Raw genomic sequence first — 19691 nt, 5'->3', positions numbered from 1 at the left:
AATATTAAATCAATTCACATAAATTATTCAGCAAACAGGATTTGAGACTTTTCGCCATCATTGGACTATAAAATTAGAGTTGTTCATTAAACACTACAAGCTGGCATCAACGACATCACTAAATAAATCTTTGGATCAACAATTAATTACATCAACGGAACAAAGCTTTCCATCGGATTCTAATTAAAGGAAAAGGTTATATTATGCATGCTACTATAAGTTAGGTCCCACATTAGTAAAAATTAGTGTTTATACCAAATCAAACAATTTAACTTTAGGAATAAAAATTAAAGTGAAAATACAAATTACTAGTTAACCATAGCTAAATAAAAAATGTATATAAAATTTCACACTTCTTACTATCATTGACTTGATGTAAATATCAGGTGGGTGTAAATTTTTACTGGCCACATTATATATATGTGTGTACTGAAGTAAAATAGTTACATATTTATTAGCAGACTAGGTCATTGCATGCACGAATCCAAAATGGTAGGCCAACTATATCAAAGCTGGACTTTTTGGCTAGTTATTCAATGTATACTTCCATTTCAAATATCCAAAAAACTTCATCAAAGTTGAGATTGAAACGAAAAGTCATACCACATACAAGTCAATTAGTTTTAAATTAGCTTTAATCCCAAATTAATTGAGGTAGTTATAAGATTTGTGTGATGATTAAAACTATATATTATTTAACTATGGATTCAAATATTTTAAATCCATTACGTTGTCAAAGATATTATTCGTGGCTAATTAATGATTCTACATGTGCAAGGAGTCAATGTCGCCAGGTCAACCCTTGGATTAGGTTTTTGACTTTCTGGAAATTAAATATCATAGTTAAGTTGCAGAAAATGTTAGTTAGGTGGCTTTTATTATTAGGCAATTACAAGCTTAAGCGTATTTTAAGCTTTGAAGTCATTTCATTTACATTAGTTAAAGCGTAGTTATTAAACCTATGATCTTTCTCATCTTCTTTTTTATCCATCTAGCTGGATTTGAGTTTCTTAGCTTGTTGAAGAAAACTGTTGTACTTGACCAGTGTTCAATTACTTCATAGAAGCATTGAAGTGTAAAAAAAGAAGATAAACGATTTAAACTACTGAATTCCCTTGACATAATTGAGGTTTTCAGCTTAGTTGCATAAGGGGTTCAAAAATTAATTTAAATAACATATTCAGTCCCATGCCTAAAAATTGTCCGAACACTATTACTGGTATAGAAAAGATAGTCTGAACTCCTAAAGTACGGAAATATTAAAGCTTGGCTAAAAGGGAATCGGAGGTTTTTTTTTTTTTTTTTTTAATATCCGTGGTGTCCGGGCCAACTTGCGCGCACCTCGACTAATTTCACGGGATACCTGCCACCTCCCCAGAAACATGTAACTCTATCCATCAAGATTTGGATAGATGAGAAGAAATCACCTAGTAAAAGGGAATCGGAGGTTGATGAGCTTACACACTGAAGTTTAATCTTTAGCAATATAGAATCTTGAAAACATAGCACAGCAGCAAGATCAAGTACTCCAAGCTGCAGCAAAGCAAGTAGAGTTAGCTTGAAACTGGGTTACAGACAGCCAGAGAATCAGAACGAAGAATATCTTTGGATAGAGTTACGTTTGTGTAAACAATTTACTGTACGATACAGTGGGTAATGACTCATAAATAGTGTGTGTAAAGCTTGGATTTTGGATTTTAGATATCTCCGTCTGCATTGATAATGAGGGGAAGTCTTGGCGTATAACTGGTCAAGTCACCATCATGTGATCAGGAAGTCACGAATTCGAGCTGTGAAAATAGCCACTTGCATAAATGGAAGATAAGACCGCGTACAATAGACTCATGTGGTCCAGCCCTTCCCCGGATCCCACACTTAACTGAAACTTAGCGCACCGGACTGCTTTTTTTTTTTCTTTCTTTTCTGCATTAATAATGCAGCAGACTTCTTTTAGTGTGCCCTTAATAGCACTAAAAATGTTACAGTTCATAATGTGGTTGAAGTTGATGTATGAGAGTCTCTGCTTCAGCTTAATGCAGCTTTCATGTATATCGAGTGGGAGCAGCAAAAGAATATGTAGGGGGAGAAAATGGCGGCCCCCTGCACGCGCCTTTTTGTCTTTTAAGCCCCATATATAATAACTTGTACTACTATAGGGTATAGACAACCTCCCAACATCACAACTTGATTCTCTTATAGTATTAAAGTTGCTTTTGTAGATTTAAAATACTACTCTTATCTTCAAGTGGACTGATGGAATAGGGTGTTATTATTGGTAGTCTGTAACACAAGGATGCCCTTATGAACAACAGTAGGTAGTGAGGAAATTAATTATTGTGTATGTCATAAAGAATAGTCAAATCTTGGTTAATTACTATATTTCACCTTCATGGTACAATCAAACCTTTTTATAACGATATCATTTGTCCGAAAATTATGGCAGCTACAGAGAAATGATGTTATGTTGCATAATATGAAAAATCGATTTCAAAGGAAACTTGACCATTATAGTAAAATGTTGTTATAGAGGATGATTGTTATAGAGAAGTATGATTGTATAGCGTATAACTAATGATGGACTCAGAATTTAAACGTTGTGATCATGAATTGAAGAGTGAGTTATGAATTTTACCAAATTATAGATTTTCCATTGCGTAGAAAAGGGGATGTTCTCTGTGGGTGCTCCTAAAGAAAGGAGGAAAATATAATTTCTTTAATTAGAGAAAGAGAAGGAGAAGAAGTGAAGAGCAAATAAAAACAAGAATGTGAAAGGGATTCTCCAAAAATGAGAGAGCTTTAGCATCATCCTAAAAAAGGGCATCAATACGCAAGAGCACTTTAAGGTGAAATGCTGATATATACACTCCACCTACTTGCCTACTTTTTATTATTAGCATTTAGCAGCTGTCGATATATATACTACTCTTATACAGTAATGGCTGGCAAATAGCTAACCACATTGCCTATGGAAATAATATTCAGCTTATTTCCGTTGGAAAAGAGAAAACAGAGTCACATGGGCATTTGAGGACCTTTTGCTATGCAATTATGAACTTTTCCCATGTCTCATTTTTTATCCTCTCATCACATATGGAAGGATAAAAAAAATGGCAGACTCTATCCCTTATTTGTGGTTAACATTTTGCTATCATTTAAAATTCTCTTTATGGAACTTCATTACGTAAAGTAAACTATGTATTTTAGTACATTTGGATTAGGACTAGACGTAGATATACTTTGCGTTTGAGTCAAGCTAAGAGTTTTACATTGTGCCTCTATATATAAGTTAGTTTGGTGGATTATGAATTTGCAAAAAAATGGTGTTTATGAGTTATCGTCAAATAATTAAAGCCATCAATTTAAAGAGTCCTGAAAGAATCTTTTTCCCTTAAAAAAACAAAACAAAATCCAAATAGGAGTTTGGTGTATAAGGAATACAAACTCTTGAATTTTCGTCGCCAATGATGGTTCCAAAACAGACCTACGAGTAGCTATACTATTACGAGGCTCAGCATGCACCAACAATAATTAAAGCTTTGATTAGATACAAAATGAAGACACAAATAATCTTCATCACTGCTTATGGAGAGATACTTCCCTTCGCCGAAAATTTATCAGAAATAACTTTTTCTTATCGAGTAGAGGTAAAATTTACGTATATATTATTCTTATCGAGTATGTTACTGTTGTACTATTGAGGCAGGCACCACCACCCATCTGAAATCCATGCTATTCCCCCATTTCTCCACCATCATCATATTCTTATGTTTTTTTCCTTAAGTGTTGTCCCTGTGGTTTTTCATACCAATCACGCTTCGGGAAAAAGATTTGGAACAAAGACGAATCAAAGAATGAGTATGATTCATGGAACTCGCCTTAAATTCATCGTGTATAAAGATTAAATACACAAAACTCCCCTTAAATCTATCTTTATACATAATTAAATACACATAACTTGTCTTAAATCCGTCATTGGGCTAAAGTGGGGTCCTCGTCCTACATTTAATAGAAGGGATGGCAGAGCAAAGGTCTTGGCTTCACTGTTACTCCCTCGATCAGATTAATTTGTCATCTATTAAGAAAATATTAAATTATAGATAAAAATAGTTGAAAAAAATAAATTAATTTTTTCTTAATTATATAAATAGATAATTATTTTGAATAAATATAAAAAGGTAAATTGATGAGTAAATCAGTAAAAGTTAAAAGCCTCCGTGAGAACAGTGCCTAAACTGCTAAGCAGAGGTTAAAATATTGGCAAGTACACTTCTCAAAAACCTCGTCCTCTTCCCATGTGAAGGATTTTAGTTTTTCAATCTTCTTCCCCCAATCCCCCAAAAACACCATCTCTCACTTTCAAAATAAATATGATAACTCGCTATCCTATATATGTATAAAATATGCAGAAACTCTATACTGATGTATTTTATAAGTTCATCTTATGAAATTATTAGTAATATGATAAGTCTCTACTCTCAAATTCAATCACGACATTTGTCTGCACAGTTTGGCCAACTCAGTTATTTCAAACTTTTTCTCTAAACCAAACAAAAACCATAACCCCCACAAAAGCCTCATCTTATTAGAGGATTCCTCTCTCTCTCTGATCAAAGTGACCAGTGACCACCCACCCCCTTAACTCCCTAACCCCCTCCCAACCCCCCTACACCCCCTCCTCGTAAACCAGTATTCTCTCTATAAAAAGCCCTAAAGTTCCTCCTTTTCAACGCTTTTCCAACCAGATCTCTTGGACTGACTCCTTGGAGATGCGTGCTGTGCTCGCTCAGGCCATTTCTCTCATCTGATAACCCCTCTCCTCCTTCTGGGTCCTTCTTCTCTCTCTCTCTCTCTGCAAATGCATTTGCAGTCTTAAAAATCTTTATATCTATCTTGCATCGACACACACACACACACACAAAGAGAAGCATACGCATATATATATATATATATATGGCAAGTGGGTTGTGATATACCCATTTGTTGTATTCGATTCTCTTTTGGTTTCTTATAGGTAAAAGTTTTGATTTTTATGCGAAACGCTTTCTGGGTGCGTTTCTAAAAACCTCTTTTTTGTTTTTTGTTTTTTGTTTTTTTTGGTTTATGGTTTGCGATAACAGAGAACAAAACTAGGCGCATCGATCAATGGAGAATGGCGGAGAGAGTAACGGCATCACGTTGTTCACGGAAGAAGAGTTGCGAGAGATAAGCGGAGTAAAGAGAGGGGATGATTACGTGGAGGTGATGTGTGGGTGCACCAGCCACCGCTATGGTGATGCTGTTGCTAGGCTTAGGGTTTTCTCTTCTGGTGAACTTGCAATCTCCTGTGAATGCACCCCTGGCTGCCAAGAAGGTTTGCGTTAATTGCATGTTATGCGCCTCTCTCTGTGTGTGTGCGCGCGCGCGGACTCTGTGTTGCGCTTTACGATAAGATGCTGTTTCTGCGTTTAAGGTTTTGAGCCATTGTGCTTTCTGTATAAGATTTTATCTGTATGTTAATTTGCCTCAGAGAGAATAACTTCTTTCTTATATAGTACTACTAAGGTATGACTGATAAGCATGTTAACAAAGCTAGAGATACTAGCCTACATTGCGTGCTTTATACTATGTGATAATGTTCTATTGATGGTTTAGTTGCTAAAGGTCTAACCTTTGATGCAGAGTTTTACTTATAGAGGTGAAGTTCTGCTAAACCAACACTCTTCAAAGCGTGTTCTTTCTGGTTGAACAACTCACTGGTTCCACCATGTTGAAAACTTTGTCGTGGCAACTTTCTAAAACAATCAAATCTTAATGTATAATGTATGTTCATGGGAGCTTGTGCAGGGAATAGTGCAATGTTTTGGTTGAATACATGGCTGTAGTATGTGCATAGCGTGATGATTTTCGTACATTATCTTATACTATAAAGAAATCTTATATCACTCAGCACATTCTCGACAGCATTAGTTGTCAAAGGATATGTATCTCCTTTTTTCACTACTATGTACTCATCTTCTTGGTAATTTCCTCTTTTCTTTATTACAATCATAAGGCACAAAGAATCAATTATGTACTTGATAAATAAAATTCCACAATACAAAAATGATCTGATAAAGTACATTTTAAGTCCTACACTGGTACTTGTTGTACTTAACAAGAGTCTCTTTCTCTATCTGGAATCTAGATAATCAGCTCCTCAGCTATAACACGTTCATTTTCTTTACCCATTTACTAATTTGTTTTTTCATGTATGCATAAATTTTGAGTTTGCCTCCTACATCATTTGCTCTCTCATCTCCAATTGCTAGTTTTGTTTTCTGATTTCCCTTGTCCATCTAAGAATGGAGAACTGAATGTGTTATGTAGAATTGTATTAATATGTCCTCTCATTCTTAGTGTTGAAAAAGAATACTCTCTATTTATTCTGTTCTTCTGCATTATTTGATAGTCTTGTTGTGCACTGTGCTTCTATTAAGAGTTGATGTTTTGTGATCAGACAAGCTGACTCCGGCTGCATTTGAGAAGCATTCTGGAAGAGAAACTGCAAGGAAATGGAAGAATAATATATGGATCATTCTCAATGGTGAGAAAGTGCCTGTGGTAAAGACTCCACTGCTCAAATATTATAACAAGTCTTCAAAGCATGCTAATGGGTCACATAGATCTCAAAATGGAAAAGTGCATCGCGATGAGTTTTTAAGATGCACTGAGTGTAAGAAAGAGCGCAGGTTCCGTCTCCGTTCAAAGGAAGAATGCCAAATTTATCATGATGCTTTGGCGAATGTGCATTGGAAGTGCTCTGATATTCCTTATGTCAAGTATGTTCATCTAATTCAAGTTTGTTTATTTAATAGGTCACTGGATTCTTTTATTCCTCCTTTTCTAGACTCACCACTCTCTTATACATTCATGCTGCGGGCTGATTTCTCCTTAAAAGAAAAAATCTTTAGCTCAAAGTTACAAATTTATCTCGTCCAAAGTGGGGCACTGTGAATGGTTGCAGAAGTCATGGAATGGGACAATAATTGCAGCTTGTTAGATTGTCTTAGAAGTCTTTAACTAATTCATGCGGGTTCTTGCCTTGTTTTTCGAGATCTGTATATGATTTTTGTTCCTATTTCAATTACTTGATGATTCCTTTTTGTCCAGCTTCATGAAATACCAGGCAGTATGCCCTTATTAGTTATTACTGTATCATATCCACGCTAGTTCTACCCCCTCCCCCTCCCAAAAAGGAAAAAGAAAAAAGAAAAGAAAAGAATGTTGCCAAAAGGAGGAAAGTCATGAAAGATCACAGGGCAAATGTGCACTTGATGACTTTTTATGTCAAACAGAAGCAAAGGGCAGGCACACTTACCCGGAAGTCTTATTTTTAAGCAATCATCTCGTATTGGACCTAGACATTGGCTTTTTGCATGTTGAGAAGTATTTAAAGAAATGTTTGATCTTTATCCTTGCAAACCATCATTAGCACATACTTTAGCGATCTGACTGTTTCTAGGATTACATGAGGAACATTAAGAGAATTAACTTCATTCTTCTGTTAATGCTTTCATTCCTTTTAATTAGGTGTAAAACAAAGTAGCTGCTTTAAGTTTTATTGTTGTAATTGAGTGCCTCCAGTAGTGTTTTCTTAGTCTAAAATTGGCATGAGAGCTCATTTTATTCAAGCAAATATTATTGGAGTGCAGCTCTTCTGGTTTTGTTTTGGAAGTTTGGGATTACTCAGTCCAATATAAATTTTTGTATTTGCATATAAAAGTATACATATTTGAAGAGAAGACCTTTAGGTGTATGATAGCATACAACCATCAAAACGTCTTTCCTATTGGAATCACAGATATTACTGCTTTAAATAGCTATCAATTTCTTTCCCAGAAGTAGCATCTCTCGAAGGTTTCCATTTTTTTTAAAAAAAAAAATCATACGCTTATGGGATCTCTGCTGATGGTCAGAACCTGCTTGACTAGTTGAGGGGGCTCTTTGTTTTTTTAGATTTCGGAAGTCAGCCGACTTATTCTTGAGAGAAATAACTGTTTCTTGTGGGAATTGGAATTTTTTAATGCCATCCAAGAATTGAGTCAGAATATTCGGCATTAAGGAATCTGTTCTTGATGTCCTTGTAATGGATCGACTCCACTGGAAATGCCATCCACCTTCTTGGTTTGCATCGATGGTCCCCCTTCCACTCTGTTGGATCTGAAATATTGTGGTTCCAAGTGAATACTAAACAGTTTATTGATGCATGCCTCATCTTATTAGTTGGTTGAATGCCAAGTGATGTAGAAGAGTTTGCTTATGCATATCTTATTAGGTGGTAGATAGCTTGTGATATTTACTTTTGCTGTTTTGCAGTTGTTGAACTGCCTAAAGCATTCAATTTCTGTGTTACCAAAATTTGTCAAGTATTTGTTTGTAGATTGACAACTTCATTTTATCATTTCCTTTTCTTTCTTTTGGAGCCTGTCCAAAATTGTCTACAACTGATCATCCAAAAATATCAAAATGTCTTATTGTTCAATGTTTTTAATGTAAGGATGTTTATTTGAATGCTGGCTTCTTCTATGTTACAGAGTTTCATGTGATGATGAAGAAGAACGAGCGAGCCGTAGGGTGTACAAGGGATGTTCTCGTTCTCCATCATGTAAAGGTTGCACCTCCTGTGTTTGTTTTGGGTGCCAAGTATGCCGTTTTTCGGACTGCAGTTGCCAGACTTGCAGTGATTTCACAAGTAATGCAAAAGCCTGATTATTCTATATCTTCTCTTCTCTTCTCTTCTCTCCTGGGTATGTTTTCCCCATTATTCGAACCCCTGCAAATGTTCACAGCATGTTTTTGCTGACATATCTAATTATAAACCCAAAGTTTCCCTGCTCCATTTACAATCAAAGGCTTTCTCTTTATATATTGATTGGTGCCAAATATTATTACTCTGCTTAGTAGATGGAGTATCAATTAATTTTGGGAATTTGAGGGCATTAATAGGAATATGATTTTATTTAAAAAGCAGCTGCATTTCATGCTATTCTAGAGAGTAAGAAAGTTTTGGTAAGATACAAAAGTTACTTACTCTAAAAATAAGTTATTTTCTTGTGTTTGATTGCTAGAATATATTTTCTAATGACCTCACTTTACACATTAACTATCAATCTCTATATCCAATTTTCATAAAAACACTAGTCGATTTGGTAAAATTATCATCAGACATTAATGAATATATTTTACAATCTAACTAAATACTGGAAAACAAGGGATATTATCACTTTTAGCCCGCGCCAGAAATTATTTACATTCGGTAGCCGAAAAAGTGTAAAATTTATATTTAAGAACTTATTTTTAAGAAAAGTCATTTATTTAAAAAAAAAAAAAATCCAGAAAACTCTTTCCGTCATATCAAATGGGACAAGGCAAATCAACAAAGTGTTTCTTTCTGCTTATTTTATTTTGACAACTCCAAAACTAGTTATAGCATAGAGCATTAGACTAATAGAGTAATAGAATATTGTGTCTGCTGATTAAACAAAAAATAAACATCTTATCTTTGCTAAAAGTCATAAAAGTATTTCCAAAAAGATGCCTCCCACCACCCAAATTTCCTTTTCTGTTAATGCGTTGTAAAGAGCCCCCCAATTAATTTAATTATGCCATGTAGAAGTAGAATTTATGTGTCGATGTAAACATCAAATACACCTTCTTTATTGCAAAGTCTCAACGTCGTCATTGATTGAAAAAGCAAAAGCTTAAAAGTTTTTTAAGTACTTTTTCGGCAGGCAAAGTAGAACTTCAGTGAATAAGAAGCACATATGCATGCCAAAAGATACGAGAAAGTGTTTCTAAAGGACCATGTACCCACTGCCACGTCTTAGGCAAAAGAAAAACAAACTTAATTATTCATACCAAATCAATAAATTCAATTCTCATATGTACTTTTATCAATTAATCATATGTATTTTTTAATTTGTCATAACATCGAATTATTTATGTAAGCACCAGATGCGAATAAATATATTTCGTAACGGAGTTAAGCCTATTAGCTCCTGTTGAGATTGTAATTTTTGAGCGCTTTCTTCCTACTAAAAAAGTTGAAGAATCTTAACCAGATTTGTCTAGCTTGTTTATTTCATGAGACTTCTCAGCTAATAAATTTATCAAACTAGTAACAATATAGTATAATAAAAGAATGATTATCCAACTTTACACGTCTCTCTTGAGAAATCCACAGTAGAGCACTCTAGTACTTTCACTCTTATATAGTTTAAAAAGATTATCGTTTTTAAGTCAGAGAAAGAGAGTTAACGAGCCAGATGGAACAAAGTGGAACTAGGGGCATTCGTCGGTCGGTACGGTATTTAAATACTTCAGTTCGGTATTCGGTTTTTTAAAATATTATACCAATACCGTACCTAATTAAATTCGGTATGGTTCGGTTTTTCTCCTTTCAGTTTCGGTTTATTCGGTTTGAATACTAACAAGTGCATAAAGTCATAGATTATAATATTCTTAATTAAAGTACTCAAAAGTACAAAACTAAAAACGTTTATTAACAAAAGTTTTGTTTAAAACCAGCAAATATCAACCTAAAGAGAGAAAACTGCACATAAAGAAATAAATTTGATCATTAGAAATATTTCTTATTTGCTTTGAGTTAATTGATGAATTTAGAGAATAAAAGAAAGTAAAATTTTAGTTTTTTTATATTTATGTTATAATTAATAATATGTGTTTTGTGTAATATAATATATATTTCGGTACGATATCGGTATTTCGGTATTTCATTATAAAATACCAAATATCATACCTAATACTATATTTTTTTTAAAACTTAAATCAAATACCATACCGAATACCAAAATATCGAATACCAAATACCAAAAATTTTGGTTTCGGTACGGTAATTCAATATTTGCCAAATTATGCTTAGCCAATGCTTTGTGCATCGTATGCGGTTTCCAGGAAAGCAAACAGTTAGAAATTTGGGACAAAATGCATTGCATTTGATGAAACCACAAATAAAGGTGAATATCCCTGTACACACTTGATCCCTAAAGGAAAAGGGGAAGTAAACTCGGAAATCTACTACTACTACTACTGTATTTTTAATACAAGTTACAAGTAATTTTCTCCGTGCATGGTATCAACGGTACATTTTTTCACCTTTCAGTTACGTTGTGTCCTGCCTCTCCTACCACCAAAACGGCCACCACCCCTGTGATTCCCTCTCCGACCACCACCAGAATGAGTGCCTTGATTGAAGTTAGGAGAGCCATTAATATAAGCGCCTGGACCTGCAGCATTTGGTTGTGAATTGTTGTTCTGTACCATTTGTGGTCCATTCACTGGTACCTGACCTCCCAAAATCAATGGCGTAGGAGTCATTTGACCCATTGACAGTTGTGGTTGATTAAAAACATTTTGTCCTAACGCAGGCCAAGGTAGAAATGATGGCCCCGCACCAAAATTTGGTTGCCCGCCTGGGAAGATAAAGGGAGATGGATGAGTTGGATTCATTTGCTGCTCAAAAGGTACTGCATTCGGCGAAGGCAATGGAAACATTTGCTGTTGATGAATCTGTTGTGGCCATGGCATGCCAATAGTCGGCAGTGCATTAGGAAAGCTCATATTCTGTGGCTGCTGATATGGGATTCCATTTGTCCAAACTCCAGTCGACGGTGCAGCTTGACCAGGGGCTTTTTCCATAGGAGGGAATAGAGAGACGGACGGAGGCCTACTACTCTGTCCATGTCCATGAAACGAGGAGTTTGGATAAACGCCTTGATCCAGCGAACCAGCAGCAGTTGAGATAAAATGTTGACTTTGGTCGAATGGTGGCCTAGCATTTTCACGTTGCACATCTGCGGCCGCAGATTCATTGTGTTTCCAGTTCTGAGATTTATTTTTGGGTTTCCTTTTGTCCTTGTTGTTTCCTGGTTTCTGGTCATTTGTGGCACCCCTCTTTTTCATTTTCAGCATTCTCTTGTACTCAGCCTCCTTCTCATCATCTGAAAATTCTTCGGCCTCTGACACCTCTTCATCATTTTCACCAGATGCATCATACCCTTTCTTGTAAAGACTGTTGTCATTTAGGACGAGTTCGGAAAATTCAGGGACAAAAGAGATCAAGGTGCCCGGGTTGATTCCAGTTGGGACTTCGTTATCAGAATTGTATCTTACAATGTAGTACGGGTTCTTGACAGGCCCAAAAATTTCATCCACTATACCTAGTGGAGATCTGCTTTCTGTTATCCAGAGAATAGAACCGTCGTAAAGAGGAGTATGCTTCTCCACCCCTTCTACTACAACTTGGGCTCCAATGATCTGTCAACCCATATATAGATAATAAAGTTGAATAAAACAGAAGCAAAAAACTAAAGATCAGATTGCGTTGTTTGCTTTTTAGCTTTTTAGTCTTACCGATGATACAACTCCTACAGGCAGCATCTGGTGATGTGGTTGTAAGGTTACAGTCACTGCCGGAACTGGGGGTAGAGCCTGCAATAGCAAGAAGACTGAATATTGTGCATGTTGAAATAAAACACGAAACGCAAATCCATAACATCACTTCTCACCATAGAGTAATACAACAGAGTTCAAGTAACAGCATAAAATGTTAGCTAAGCAACCAGATCATTAAAATGAAGTTGGCTTGAATGCAAGTCAGAGTTCCATGAAGAGAAGAAACTTGATTTGTTTGTTACATTTTCTGAAATGTCGATTAATCTCAAACTGGGATTGATCAAGATGTCCTTCTAACGATAAGTTGACAAGCATAAAGCAGAAACAAGACCGTCTTTTTTCTTCTTCAAAACTAAGTTCTTCCATTCTCTAAACTAGTTTACATTTTCTCAGTCTTCCAAAAATCAAACCAGACTCGTGAAAATTGGAGGTGGAATTTAAACCAGAAAAATATAAAATACTGAACAAGTTGAAGTACGAGATAACCTCACAACAACAATTTATTTTTGAGCTTAAGCTGGATTCTTTTTTTACACCTAATCCATAATGAATATTGCCACTTCCCTACCGACATTGTTTCTCCTGTAGTATAAGGCTTTCACGACAAGTTTGAGGCATCGCTTATTGTTTCCCAACCCAGTTCTACTAAAGATATTTTGTGCTGTAAGCACTTTTCTTTTCACATAATAATTACCTGATTAGCTCTTCTATTATCCTTAGTTCCTTAGTTCTACTAAAGATATTTTGTGCTGTAAGCACTTTTCTTTTCACATAATAATTACCTGATTAGCTCTTCTATTATCCTTAGTTCCTTGCAAATACAGAAACATGCTCGTGTAGTCATGTTCACATCAACCATATCAAACCGTGGATCATGCTGAAAGGAAGACCTATTTCGATGATAACCCCTGGAGGTCAGCCAAAACTTATTTTTCTTTATAGAGAACGAAAATGATAAAAAAAAATGTAATGGCGTTTGGAGGCGAATTTGTGAATGAAAGAGTCAAAGTGGGTAGCTTCTAGAAAGCAAAAATTGGCTCAAATAGAGGAACAAAGATTACTTTCAGAAGGAAAAAAACCCACTTAGAACTGCAACAAATCCATACTATGATGCCATTTTTCCTTTGCTGTTTAAGGCTTTAGATTGGTAGGGCACCCCACAGAAAACCTGTAGGTATTTCAGAGCTATTCTTCTAAAGCTCTCCCCTATTTAGCAAACCAAAGCCCGAATTTGAATTCCAACAATTTTAAAAAAAAAATTAAGAGACGTCATTATAGGAAAATGAAGAAGAACCGATCTGAATTTTTTGGAACGACAATCAGGATAATTACGGTGTTAGCTTTGCGTCAGCCAAAACTTACTTTCAAGTGTTTGCCACTTTATCTATGGGTATGACCAATAACCAGGACTTTGGATCCATAATCAGGGAGATAGATGAACTCCACATCCCAGTAAGTTCCGGTGTTACATATTTAGACTACGCATACGCTAATACAAAATGAATATCAAGTTATCAATCAAATGCTATCAGATTTGCAATTTTAGATATATACAGAAGTCAGCAATTCTGGCTTCAAGTCTATAACAATGATCAAAGATTTGGGTTCCAGAATTGGCTATACTAAGGGCAGTCATCTTTTACTCGAAAAAGCCTGTTCATCTTTCATTGACATGGTTGCTCTTCAAATAAATAATGTATAATTGCCTATTTTAATATTCATGCTTTACCGGCATCTATTAGAGCATCATCTCTTGTAGAAGTTCAAATTCAAAGGGGTGCCTTTTCTTTACTATTTAGCAGAAATTTAGACATTTTTCCATTACATTCCATAAGGCACAGAAGCATCAAGTACTTAGAAGTATCGTTTCAATAGCAAATCAGATGCATTAGCAACTACCTATGAAATGATAAATTATTACCTGAACCTCATTCTTAGACCTGATCGGCCCCTTAACACCAGTGTCATCATCTTCATTCCAAGCAACCATCTCATCGGGATCAGACACTTGAATCTCACCTTCTTCCATATCCACCTCCCCTTCTTCTTCCTCGCTCGAGCTACTCTCGCCATCACTACTAGAGGCTGAAGAAGAGGCTGAGCTCTCACTTTCAGACTCGGTATCACTACTACTCCCGTCTTCACCCCCTTTTAACTTGTCACCATTCATTGTACTTCCATTAACACGTGTCTCATCAACACTTCTTTCCTCAGTCCTACTACTGATGGCAACTTCATCACTCTCCTCATTCTTGCTAACGACAGCCGCCACACTATCACTGACAATGCTACAATTGCCAATATCAGCTTCAGCAATATTCACCCTATTGCCATCTTGGTCAACAATTCTTTCATCCTCTGTCGCATTTATACTAACTTTCCCAATCCCTTCCTCAACTATACAACCCAAGTTCCCCACTTCTACGCATTCACTCTTTTCCACCTTCAAACAACTCAAAGAATCCAACTTTACAGAAACCTCCTTTTGAATTTCAGATTTTTCAGAAATTTCACAGGTACCCAATTCATTATTCTTATCCATAGTGCTAAACTCAACTTGTTCAGAACCAAACTCAGCTGCTTCTTGTTTAACTTCAGCCATTGAGCTATCCAAGATTAAATCTTTGATTGAATCAAAATCAGCAGAAGTCAAAAAAGAGTCGTCAAAATCAGGAACAGATAGGCTAAAGGGGTCGTTTTGTTTGTTAAGCTCTGAAAAGGGTTGAATTTTTTCTTCTTCTTCAACCTCTTCACTTGTGGGATTGTACATAAAACCCACCATGTTCAAGTAACGAAATTTGGATTTTCAAAATCTTTGACATGGTTGCTGTAATAGGAAAGATACTGACTTTTATAAACGTATCCAAAGAGTGATGTGCGGATTTTGAGGCTTTTGTTGAGCAACCGAAAGCATCTTAAACCCTAGGGTTTAACAGAGTAATTTAGAAGGTCTAAGAAATTGGAAAAAACGAAAAGGGAAATCAACCGGGCTAGGGTTTGGGCTTGTAAGCTCTTCGATTATGGGCCTTTTTCTTCATTTGTCCATTCTCAACAAGGCAACTTTAGGAGAGGGACCAGCCCAACTAGCCCAATACGTGGATCCATGATTTTATGGTTGACCAAAATAGTCACTCATCCAACCGCTAAAACTAACTTAAAATAGCCCAAAAAATATATATAAATATGTATAATCTATGTGTAATACGCGTATAATTATGTATAATTTATGTATATCAATTAAAAAAAACAATGAATGCAGTCGGCTATTTATGTAAAGGAAAGATAGTCGAAAAGCATATGAAAATAGTGAGGGAATATCTTATATAAAAATACAGACAAACAAAAGAAATAAATATCACAAAGGTCTTATATAATTATCCTAAATTACTGAAGGGGGAGGTTACAATCAGAGTTTGGTAAGGACGACGAATTATTAGCAAAAATTAATAAAAATAATTAGACCACTCTAGTACATTGAGGGAATGGATTCGCACTAAAGTTATCTTTGGATCCTAATTTGTTTAGAAAGATCATTTGAGAGACAGTAAAGGGTACTGATGGTGTATGGTAGAGACAAAGTCACATTATAGTATGGAGTAGATTGAATTTTTGAAATATTTAAGTGGTCCTAAGTGTAATAAACCCTTATGCCATTTTATCAACATGTTCGTGTTGAGAGATTAAGATTGCATTAATTAGTTGAAAATGACATGTGCGATCAATTATAGTCCCATGATTTAGGAAGGGGACTCAAGCACTAGCTAGTTTCTTAGTTATCTTTGTGGAGGAAATAATCCCTACTTTACTCTTTTAAGTAATGGAGTGCTTAAACTAAAATGTCATTAACACCTACCAAACTAAATAAAATTGAATATCATCAACACCTAAGGTTTAGGAACATACTGCTCTTGTTTGAATTGTCAAGTGTTGTTTTGTACAATATCGATTATCGTGTGTCTGAAAAGTCAAGCTAGCAATTACATAACAGTTAGGCCAAAATGTAGGCTCAATTATACTCTCATAATGAAGCAACATTTTCTATAAGTTGTGGGTTCGGATGATCACCAATGATTTCAGAAGAAGGATTTTCAAAAAAAAAAAACGTTGAAAAGCAGAATCTTTTGGATGAAAAAGTGCCTTGAAGTTGAGGCAATTTTTGAATATCATAGCTCACATCACAATCTTAACCTACAACTATATAAATAGTATTTCAATTTGCACAATTGTTTTCTCCATTTTTATAAAACTTTAATGTTATATACACTAATATTGTAAAATATTATAAAAATTGTACAGGGCACCCTATTTGGTCGCTCTCATTTAACCTATACCCATATTTTTAAAATTCTTTAACTTATATCCTAATTTTGACAACTTCAGACGCCTCCTCTTCTTCCTCCTCACCTATGCGCTCCTTTCTTCCTCCTCTTCTTTTTTTTTTCTTTTCTCTCTCAAATACATGAGACTTTGTATAAGTATTATTGATTGGATCTGTAAAGTTTTTATTAAATCTTATCAACTACCATATTCTATGTTGAAGGACAAGTAAATAAAACTCCACAAGCTGGTTAAAGTAGGTGTGATTTGTGTCTTTCCCTGGTCCATCCTTCTTAAACATACAACAACAACTTACTACTACATGTCCTCTCTTCCAAGTTACCTGCCACAAGAATGGTACATGCATGTGAAATTTATTATACACAATAGTTGTTCTCGCGATCTCTTGGAATTAGCTTACCCCTTGCTTTATGATATTATCTGCAGGAAAAACGACAGAAAAGGGCTGCAGAACTGAAAAATAAAAGATAGGAAAAATAATTTCAGAACATTATCAAAAAAATCAGTTAAAACTTCAGCACAATTTGGCTTAAGTTATATTTTAAAGCCATCTAACTTCAAAGAAAGGCAGAACACAACTTCAGCTCTAAGACTGCTGAAATTTAGCAAATATAAAATAAAAACTTCAGCTTCTAGAATGCTCAAGTTCACCAAATACAAAACAAAACTTCAGCTCCTAGAATGCTGAAGTTCAGCAATTACAAAACAAAACTCCAGCTCCTAGAATGCTGAAGTTCAACAATTACAAAATAAAATTTCAGCTCCTAGAATGCTGAAGTTCAGCAATTATAAAACAAAATTTCAATTCCTAGAATGTTAAAGTTCAATAATTACAAAACAAAAACTTCAGCCAAAATATGTTATAGTTTTTTTGAACCGAAGTTTGTCATTGCACTATGAACTGAAGTTTGCGTGATTGCCTTTGCAAGTCAGGCCAAATTTCAGGCAAAAATATCTGAAATTTTGCTTTGATAAGGCTACACTTCAGGTAAAACATTCCGAAGTTCAAACTTCAGAAATAAATTTTTGCTACTTTAGGCTCGTATGTCTGAAGTTACCCGAAAAGTGAGTACGCTTGCAATATTTTTTGCAAAGTGGGTATAAGTTAAAATGTGACCCAAAAACTAAGTATAGATGCAAATCCCCCTAAAATATTCGTACAATCATATTAGTATGTATAAGCATTAATTAGAAATAACATAAGTGTGATAACTAACTTATCAGATATAAGAGATTAAACTACACGGACAATGCAAATACGCAATCAGAATATATAGTTTAAATCTTTTTTGTAAATATATAGTTTTTTCACACGGCATAATGTACAACAAAATTCTGATTACACAGGAAACAGTGTGCTTTGAACCAATCATAGCCACAGTTACGTTGGATCACAGTCCACAGAATACAGTTAAATGACAGTGGAGAGTAGACAAGTTGGTATTTTAGAGTGAATTAATTTGTTGACTAAAAGCTCTTTTTTAATCTCCTTTGGTCCAGTTCTTATGAAGCCTTTAAATGCCCACCGTGTTTCTTCCTCTTATGTATTTATTTATTACTCTTCTTTGTTTGGCTGAGAAGATCCATCATTTTATATCTCACACAGGAAATATATAAATTTTATATTATACATAACAAAGTCAAAACACTCTACACGTAATTGGTTGCATGTAATAATTGAAGAAAAATGGCAACCCACACTCCACAATCATCTCACAGGATATATAACAGGTCTGCCAAAAAGTTAAAAAATAAATAAAATAAAGGGTCGATTGTAAATGAAGGAAAGGTCAAGGAAAACTACAGAATAACACCATCAAAATATCATAATTCCTTTCTTAATTATGTGTTATTTCTACACTAACTAACTCTTTATATACGATATAGAGTCTCCACTTTATGTGTATTTTTTAAAAAAAGGTCTCCGCTTCATGTTGAAAACTCATTCAAATAGCTATAGCATGAGTGTTGAAAGACTTCAATTCGATTATATCGTTACATTTTTTGGTTCCTGCTTAGGGCCAGAGGCGGATTCAAAATTTAAAGGTTGCGGGTGCCACTATTTTATACATATAATATACCTACTATTGGTCGATTCGGTTAGTGTTTGATTAATTCGAATTAGGTCTTTCACTCATAAAGTAAATTCAAATATATTATAAAAAAATTACAAATAAAATTTTATGAAAGAGCGCCTCTAACTAAAAAATTTGCTTAAAGAGTAGTTTAATTACTACATATTCTTAGTTTGACTAAATTAATTTACCTTTATTATTCTTGAGTTAATATTTTCATATTAATTGTCATGTTATAAGACAATTATTTTCAAAGAAAAACCTTTAACGTTTAATCTATGATAATAAACTCAAAATAACTATTGATCAAGTCAGTTTATTTTTTTTTAAATTCAATAAAAGATATTGTTCAAATTATACTCCAATATATAAATTAATTTCGTGTCATTAAGAAGAGAGATTATATGTTAAGTAAAATCAATCTAAATTGCCTATCAAAAAAAGTTGCTAACGAACTAAGGTATGATGACAGAAATAGAGAGTTGTATAAAGAAATTTAAAAAATGAAGAAGACATATTAGAAAATAAAAAGGAAGAAAGGGAGGACAAGAAAGTGAAGGAAAAAAAGGAAGAAGAGGTGGGCCTTAGAGCTAAATAAACTAAGAATAAACAAATCTTAATAAGTAGAATAAAAGGTAAAAGCAAAGATGAGGCTATAGTAGGATTGGAACTCGCATCCATGAGGCCAGTGGCACCCGAAACTACTTAGTAATTTCTGAGTGCTACTCTACTAATATAATCGTTTTCTCACAGCTATCTTACACACATACACATAGTAAAACTTTTACGGAAGCGAACGGGTGTCGTGGCACCCATAGCTCATAAGGTAGATCCGCCCCTGCTTAG

General features: G+C 34.8%; 2 protein-coding genes across 3 annotated transcripts; one reads left to right on the top strand and one right to left on the bottom strand.

Annotated features, from left to right (window-relative positions):
• Window positions 1-4609: 4609 nt before the first annotated feature.
• LOC104091570 (protein ULTRAPETALA 1) lies at window positions 4610-8886 on the top strand. Of its 2 annotated transcripts, none has more exons than XM_009596939.4 (4): window positions 4610-4826; window positions 5118-5350; window positions 6476-6797; window positions 8553-8886. In XM_009596939.4, exons 2-4 carry the CDS (start codon window positions 5143-5145, stop codon window positions 8725-8727), a joined length of 705 nt encoding a protein of 234 aa, XP_009595234.1. In that variant the 5' UTR covers window positions 4610-4826; window positions 5118-5142; the 3' UTR covers window positions 8728-8886. The 2 variants fall into 2 exon arrangements, with proteins under 2 accessions (XP_009595234.1, XP_009595235.1); XM_009596940.4 differs by lacking the exon at window positions 4610-4826 and adding an exon at window positions 4877-5011.
• A 2065-nt stretch (window positions 8887-10951) lies between these two features.
• LOC104091569 (uncharacterized) lies at window positions 10952-15366 on the bottom strand. The gene is made up of 3 exons (XM_009596938.4): window positions 14354-15366; window positions 12391-12468; window positions 10952-12294 (listed from the first exon to the last, which is right to left on the bottom strand). The coding sequence occupies exons 1-3, from the start codon at window positions 15212-15214 to the stop codon at window positions 11137-11139; spliced, it is 2097 nt and encodes a 698-aa protein (XP_009595233.1). The 5' UTR covers window positions 15215-15366; the 3' UTR covers window positions 10952-11136.
• Between the last annotated feature and the right edge of the window lie 4325 nt (window positions 15367-19691).

The sequence above is a fragment of the Nicotiana tomentosiformis genome, chromosome 7, assembly GCF_000390325.3.
Source record: "Nicotiana tomentosiformis chromosome 7, ASM39032v3, whole genome shotgun sequence".
Taxonomy (NCBI): Eukaryota; Viridiplantae; Streptophyta; class Magnoliopsida; order Solanales; family Solanaceae; genus Nicotiana; species Nicotiana tomentosiformis.
The sequence above is the reverse complement of the archived record's forward strand: the minus strand, read 5'-3'. Positions and strand labels throughout refer to the sequence as shown.

Coding starts and splice junctions, on each gene's coding strand:
- LOC104091570 (XM_009596939.4), top strand. CDS start 5,143: ATGGAGAATGGCGGAGAGAGTAACGGCATCACGTTGTTCACGGAAGAA. Junction 5,351..6,475: donor CACCCCTGGCTGCCAAGAAG/GTTTGCGTTAAT, acceptor TTTTGTGATCAG/ACAAGCTGACTCCGGCTGCA. Junction 6,798..8,552: donor TCTGATATTCCTTATGTCAA/GTATGTTCATCT, acceptor TCTATGTTACAG/AGTTTCATGTGATGATGAAG.
- LOC104091569 (XM_009596938.4), bottom strand. CDS start 15,214: ATGGTGGGTTTTATGTACAATCCCACAAGTGAAGAGGTTGAAGAAGAA. Junction 12,469..14,353: donor GGTCTAAGAATGAGGTTCAG/GTAATAATTTAT, acceptor TTGCTATTGCAG/GCTCTACCCCCAGTTCCGGC. Junction 12,295..12,390: donor CTGTAGGAGTTGTATCATCG/GTAAGACTAAAA, acceptor ATGGGTTGACAG/ATCATTGGAGCCCAAGTTGT.